This window comes from Myotis brandtii, unplaced genomic scaffold, assembly GCF_000412655.1.
Source record: "Myotis brandtii unplaced genomic scaffold, ASM41265v1 scaffold289, whole genome shotgun sequence".
In the NCBI taxonomy this organism is placed as follows: Eukaryota; Metazoa; Chordata; class Mammalia; order Chiroptera; family Vespertilionidae; genus Myotis; species Myotis brandtii.
In genome coordinates, this window is record NW_005361048.1 from 756,764 (window position 1) to 764,367 (window position 7,604).

At 46.3% G+C, this 7,604-nt stretch overlaps 1 protein-coding gene across 1 annotated transcript in view; it reads right to left on the minus strand.

Annotated features, from left to right (window-relative positions):
• Window positions 1-7,440: 7,440 nt before the first annotated feature.
• The window catches only part of ASXL3 (additional sex combs like transcriptional regulator 3), a 94,336-nt gene continuing 94,172 nt past the window's right edge, over window positions 7,441-7,604 (minus strand). The window contains 1 exon segment of the mRNA XM_014542002.1: window positions 7,441-7,602. Coding sequence (XP_014397488.1) covers window positions 7,450-7,602 — 153 coding nt within the window. The 3' untranslated portion in view covers window positions 7,441-7,449.

The following is a 7,604-nucleotide window of genomic DNA, read 5'->3' on the forward strand; positions in this document are numbered from 1 at the left end:
TGGATTGGCTGATGCTTTGCAGGACTACTAAATACTTTGAGCACCAGCTTTACGTATAGTCAGGCATCACAATGGGGTATTACTTAATGTAGCAGAAAAGCAAAGCAAAACTTTTTTAAATAAGATGGCAAAAAATACCCATCCCTTACTTTGCAAATCACTTACTTTGCAAATCACGTGACCTTCCTCCATTTAGTGGAAGTGTATGATAATTCATTACACTGGCAACTTGGATAAAAGTTTCCATAAAAAAGAGAGAGAGACCCATTGTGCAATTTAGACTACCAAATTAGCTGTGACATTGGGTTACTCCAACTTCCTACTTCTGCATATCTCTGTGGATAATCATGTGTGATCTGAACTTGAAATATTAAATCTAGGCAACGTATATCTAGTCTTTAAATGATTTTGTGGAGTGAGAAACACTTTCTAGGATTCCTGTTCAATTGTGGTTTTTTGTTTTTTTTGTGTATGTGTGTCTTTTTTTTTTTTTTTTTCAGAAAGATGCCCCCAAATGTTTTATCAACCACTTTCCTGGCCAGCTCTTTAACAATAGCATCTTACCGTTGATGACAATGAAGTATCTATGTGGAAACTGATCGATCACTGGGTAGGTCACTTGTCCTCAGATAAGCACTACGATGGATACAAATAAATACTTTAGATCCTAAGAGCAATTGCTACTCTTTTAGGCCACAATATTTTTTTAAATATATTTTATTGATTTTTACAGAGAGGAAGGGAGAGGGATAGAGAGTTAGAAACATCGATGAGAGAGAAACATCAATTCAGCTGCCTCTTGCACGCCCCCTACTGGGGATGTGCCGCAACCCAGGTACATGCCCTTGACCAGAATTGGACCTGGGACCCTTCAGTCCACAGGCCGACGCTCTATCCGCTGAGCCAAACCAGCTAGGGCTAGGCCACAATATTATATTAAGAATAATGGAATCTATCTATATATATAAAAGCCGAAGCGACCGTTATGACTGGTCAACCAAAAGACTGGTAGCAATGACCATGCACTGACCACCAGGGGGCAGACGCTCAATGCTGGAGCTGCCTCCTAGTGGTCAGTACGCTCCCACAGCCAACCTCCCACGGCCGGCCAGCCCCGATCGGCCCTGATGGGGACTGGGTGAGATGGGCCCTAATCGGCCCCAATCACTGGCTACACCAAGGGACTGCACCCGTGCATGAATTCGTGCACCGGGCCTCTAGTATTTATATAGAATCATGTAACTGTACCTATTTTATGAGAATAAATGAATTAAAACATGTAAGGCATTTAGTCAGTTTTTTTTTTTTATCCTTACCTGAGGATATTTTTCCATTGATTTTTAGAGAGAGTGAAAGAGAGAGGAAAAGACAGAGGGAAATATCGATGTGAGAGAAACATATCAATTGGTTGCATCCTGCACGATCCCTGACCAGAGCCTGGGCCAGGGAGGAGCTTGCCCTTGACCAGAATCGATCCTGGGACCCTGCAGTCTGTAGGCTAACACTCTATCTACTGAGCCTAATAGGCTACGGCCGGATCAGTTTCAGTAAATGCCAGTTTAAAGGATGCTGCACTGTTCAAATTTCTCTAATATAAAATTTGGAAGAGACTGTGGAGTAATGCCAACAAAAAATCCCGTAACACTAAGTAAAATTAATGAAGTATTTTGTAAATATTTTAATAGAACAAAAAAGGAATGTCATCCTGCACCGAAAATAATTTAGTGAAACGGAGAAGCATCTATCTTCCACTGACTTACTTGGGGGAGGTGGACTCTCATTATTATAATCATTGAAGTCAGTTTTCGGAGGAGGAAGCCTGCTTTATTCTTCTCTTTTTCTTTCAAAAGTAAACATCCTCTTTCGCCCTCTGGTGGCTAAAGGCAACATTTTCCCTGTGGATGAAAACAGTTGAACTCCGGTAACAGCCAATTATGTTTAATGCTTCTGATTCTTCTCGCTGTAAAAATATGTATATTTTTAACCAATGTAAATATAACTGAGGCAGTTTTGCTCTAATGGTTCCCAGCACTTTATTCAAATAACCCTAGTTATAATATCTAAGATAAAAATATTAATGAGCAATGTAAAAAGAATTTTTAAAAGTTAACTCATTTTGAAAGTTAAAATTAAATAGGGAAGTAACTTTACTTGAACTGAGTGTCCTTTAGTATAAAGAATAAACAAGCTCTTTACGAAAACAGAAGGACCCTAATATATTTTCAAATGATAAGCATAGTAGATACAGTTCATCTCAAAGAGGTTTCAGTTTGGTTTTGACTGTTGTAACAATATGTGTAATCGTATGTTCACAACTCACCACACCAAGGAGAAGGTAGATAATTTAACAGCACAGGGTTGGGCTTCCCTATATATTTTTTCTTAAGTAAAATTTTCAATGTACTTATCAGTGCATTTTACGCATACAAACTACCTCACTTCAGAAAAGAATTAAACATGACAACCACTTAATGTTGAATTTCTTTATTTTCGCCAGAACAGTTGAATATTGAAACCCAACTTGTTACTTTGAGAAAGGGAAAAATCGAGAAACATGAAAAGACAAACATTTCGTTTAACTTATGGTATTGTGAGCAGTCACTTTTGTAGGCAACACTTTTTTTCTTTGTAGAAAAGAAGAAATAAAAAAACAAACAGCACCATTAAAGAATGCGTGATCCCTGAATTCCAAACAAAACGCCGTCTAAAAGTTGTTTAAATGCTTGTTGCACTCAGTCAGATTTCGTCGGGTATCCAAGCAAGCACACAGGTTTCCAATCGCAGCCGCCTCGCTGAACCCACCGCGCCCCCTTCTGAGGACTCCCCACTCCTTTGCTGAGAGTTCCCGCGGGAGTGATATATTCTTTGGTAGAGGACCGAGGAGGGCGTGCCCTCTCTGGATGCTGAGATAAAACGTCTATGTATGTCGAGGGCCTGAGCCCCCAATCTGTTTGTCATACATGTTGTGTTGGGGCGATTTCACATTTTCCCGTTACACTGTAAGAGTAATACCACCTTTAAAAAAAAAAGGCATTAAATGGCTAATGTCAAACAGATGTAAACATTCAGAATACTGACCGAAGAGGAAAAAAAATACACACAAACACATATATAAAAAAAAAGAAACTGCAGTGAAAAATATGAACCGGATTAGGTTTCCATGAAGCAGGGGAAGAAATACAGCAGTAGAAAACAATGAGGGCAGCCGAGTAGAGCACTTTCTTTGAAACATTCATGAATAGTACAATACAACCAAGTTTTCCTACCGCCTAAATTCTCCTGCGACTATCAAATAGAGTACAAAGCGAAAGAGTATGTGCTATTAAAAAAAGCAGCTCCTTTAAATTATGTAAAAATGCGTCTTGTTCGCTCTACAGTGACAGAGCGTGAGGACTGAAGACAACACGGATCTTCTATTCGGTGACATTCTGGCTCCGCAGGCCCCTGACAGTCTGGTGAGCTCCTCTGCCCGGACTCACATGGACAGTGGCTCTGGGCTCTGCATGTTCCGTGGGCTCCTGCCCACCGGGCAGCCAGCACGGTGCTTGGCCTTGACCCCAGAGACGACGCAACCCTGACCTGGCTGCAGCTTCTGTCAGTGGGACTTGACCAGACCAAGGAGGAACCCAGGCCAGGGGAACACCCCCCTTTTGAAATTCTGAGTGTCTGTCAAGGAAACCGGTGCATGATGGGTGCTTGCCCCCGACTGCCTCGTGAAGCCCTGCACCGCAGCTCGCTTGTGTCTGTGTTTATTCTGGAAGAGAAAGACTACCCAAGGTCTGGAAGTCAACTAAACCTTCTACAGCTTGTCCTAGAAGCACGCATCTCCGCAAAGTCTTTATAGCAACCAGGCTCAACCTCATAGGCTTTTCAAGTTTTCTTTCTCACACTCGACCTTAGCAGGGAAGTCTGGTCACCGTGGTGCTCGGTTCACCACCAGCATCCCCGCTCTTCTCACTTGGGGGTGGGGAGGGAAGGACATGCTTTTCATTTTGAAAATGAATTTGCATCCGAACGTTCTTATGAACATGCCCACTGACGACCTGAACGTCTTTGTACACCTCAGGCAAATGCATATCATGTAGGAGGGGGGTGGGGAGTGGCGCGTCCCTCCTTCCCCTGCTCCGAAAGTGCTACTTACGGAAATACATCCTTTGTGATTAAAAAAAAAAAATTGCATGTCACATGTGCAAGTTCTACTCCTGATGAGGATAGATAGCGTAGTGTCCAAGGATCAGGATGATGCACATGCTAAGATTTGCACATTACACCACAATAACCATGTAGGAAGTCACATATTCCATTTGTACACAGGCAGACACCTGTGGGAGTCAGGAAACTAAGGACCTACTCACCTCATCTAAATAGACTGGCTTTTGTGTATCTAGTCAATGGACCGTCTATTTCTGCATTTGTTTCTTTCTTTCCATTATTTTTTAGCCCAACGATACTAATTTTTCAGTCATAAAAACCATATATCAACATTAGGACTTCAAACTGGGGCAAAAAACAAACAAACAAACAATCACAACAGCAAGGGCATGGAAAAAGTAAGCTCTTTGGACCAGGGGATAGAATCCATGCATGGTCAACGATTGATCTCCCAAACCTATTCTGCGAAAAATCAAAACATACAGAAGGACACTTTTCTTTATTCCCAGTAAGCGACTTGCAGGCAGGATTCCACCAGGACGGAGCGGACAATGGGCTCAGCACCACATCGGCCTCAATCGTACCTCATCGACGGAGTGCAAAGGTTTTGTAGGCTGGAGTTTCTTTCAACACCGTGTCAGTTACTGGTAGGGTAGATGTGAATCTGCTGGTGTAGACAGTACCTGACACTGGTAGAGCAGCAGCTGAGTTTGGAAGGAGTTGGCCTGCACGTGTCTAGATTCAGGGATGCCCCTCTGAGAGCAGGAGGAGATGACAGCATGATCCTCTGACCCCGGTGACATCAGAGCCCCGATGACCGCTGGGACGAGGATGCCGCCTTCAGGCCACCCGGAGCGGAGGCAAGGTTCGCGGGTGCTCAGCTGCATCCCTCCTCCCTGGGAAGGGCTGGTTCAGTGCATTGCTATTTTTCTCGGGTAGGAGTTGATCTTGTTACTGTTCATGTGAAAAACAGAAGTGACGGTACTGAAGCACCAAATTGAGGCCACAAAACAGGCCCTTCTTTGCTTGTCTTGATTTGGAAGATAAAATACCTTTCCCTATCAGCAATGCGTTAACGACGACGACAGCTCTGCCACCTAACAAAATTTGGCAACATCACAATAATAAATATGGAAGGGTGGGGGGGGGACATATAACATAGTTGATTATTGTAAAAAAAAAAAAAAAAGAAAATCACAAGTGTGTTTTTTTTCTTCTCCAGAATGCAATTTCTGTTCATTCCAGTTAATTTTTAAGACGTATTTTAAGGGAATGTCAAAAGTTTACATGGATTAGGATGATCCCACGTGAAAATATCTGTCATTCTCACCGTGGACAGATGATATTTCCCCCCCATGTTTTGTGTTTTTAAATTCTACAGCCTCAATCAATCAACGGGTTAATGGCACTCCACGTTTTGTGCTCTGTAATCGGAAGTGAAATGGCGTGGCTTTTGTTGTCTTCCATCTTCTCACAACATGCATGTGCTTTTGAACTTGCTTTAGGGAACAGAGCCTCTGGAACTAAAGCTGTTCTCCGGCACGAGGGCAGGCAACGCTCGGGGGAGGGAGCTCAGGTAAGCAACACTCAGACTCACGGGGCACACACGGGCGGCGCGTGGAAGATGCAGTGTCCCTTTTCCGAAGCAGCTCCACTCCCCAAACAGGAAGATTGCACTGCACTCACCTGAGGGGAAAGAAAACAAAACACGCGATCCCTGCGACTATTTCAAAAACGGTGGCTGTTTCAGGGTTAAGCAGAATCGCATAGATTGTGAATCACGAGGAAAAAGTTGTTCAGAAAAATGTCGGCCCTTCAGCCTTCTGGAGTCCCTTTGATCGTCAAGGACACTTTAAACATGAGGTGGCCAACCTCTGCAGAGCCGGAAGCAGGAGGCACTGGTGCCGCCCGCAGGGTCTACGATAACTTCCCCCCGACTTTAATATCTAGTCGTTGTAAAGGAGTGAAGAGAATGGGCCAATAGTGACATGACCCACCCCTTTGTATGTGTTGGCACACACAGCATTTTCTTTTGAATTTTAAGGCATTGTTACAATACTTGCTCTTAAAGCCCACACATGAAGCTCTGACATCCTCTGGGCCTAGGGCTCTCTGGTGGCCAACTGACCCCCCAGCATCAGATGTCAAAGGGCGCGGACCAGGGTACTGCAATGCAATGTCCGGCCCGAGACACATGATAGGACAACGTGTGCACCATGTCCAAGGCCCACGCAGATGCCCTGCCCGTCTCTGAAAGGAGGGCACAAGGAGGAAAGAGTCAGGAGATACCTCTTTCACTGTATCTTTTGTGATGTGAGTAAAGACAAGGAAGCGAACATTGAAATCAGAGTCCCCTTTCCAACGATGGTTTCACCACGGGGAAAAGTGGTGCCAGAAGAGCCAACTGAAAACCCTCAAACCCTCGCCGTAATGGCTCATCTACAGGAAATGCGCCGCCCACCTCCCATCACTGACCACGTCTTTCTCCACCTGCATCGGGTTAGTACTAATGGACAATGTCCCTTTCCTATCTGCACCTGAACTGAAACAAACACCACAAACAAACGAAAGGTGGGTAGTGACCTGCAAACATGGGCAGAAAGTGTCCAAAGCTGGGGAGCCAACTACATACGTGACAGACACGCTGCTGAGCAACTCGGATGGGAGGCCCTCTCGCCTTCCCGAGACACGCAGAGCAATAGCCCCGCGGAGAAGCGGTCACCTGGCCCAGAGGAAGGAAATGAGCGCACCCCCAGCTCCGCGCTACTCGACTGGCTGCGGCCGCTGGGCATTTGCACCGTGGAAAAGGGACACTGCACCTCGCACTGCGCTCACCGCACCCCCAGGCACGCCACGCACACCTGCTGCACCCCCAGGCACGCCACGCACACGCACACCCGCCGCACCCCCAGGCATGCCATGCACACGCACACCCGCTGCACCCCCAGGCATGCCACGCACATGCACACGCACACTTGCTGCACCCCCAGGCACGCCACGCACACGCACACTTGCTGTACCCCCAGGCACGCCACGCACTCACGCTTACTGCACCCCCAGGCACGCCACACACAGGCTCTCACCGCACCACCAGGCACACCACACTAACGCTCACTACACACGCGCTCACCGCATCCCCAGGCACGCCACACACACACACATACACATGCACGCTCACCGCGCCACCATGCACACACATGCTCACCACACCACCATGCACACCACATTCATGCTCACCACACCACCAGGCACACTGCACTCATGCTCACCGCACCACCAGGCACACCGCACTCGTGCTCACCGCACCACCAGGCACGCCACGCAGAGCTTGGAGGGCCCTATGCAGTCGTCGTGGCAGAAGGCCCCGCAGCCCTTGCACACGATCATGGCTTTCAGGCGGCAGGAGCACTTGAGCTCCAGCTCCTCGGCGCTGCTGCTGTCCGCGAAGTTCT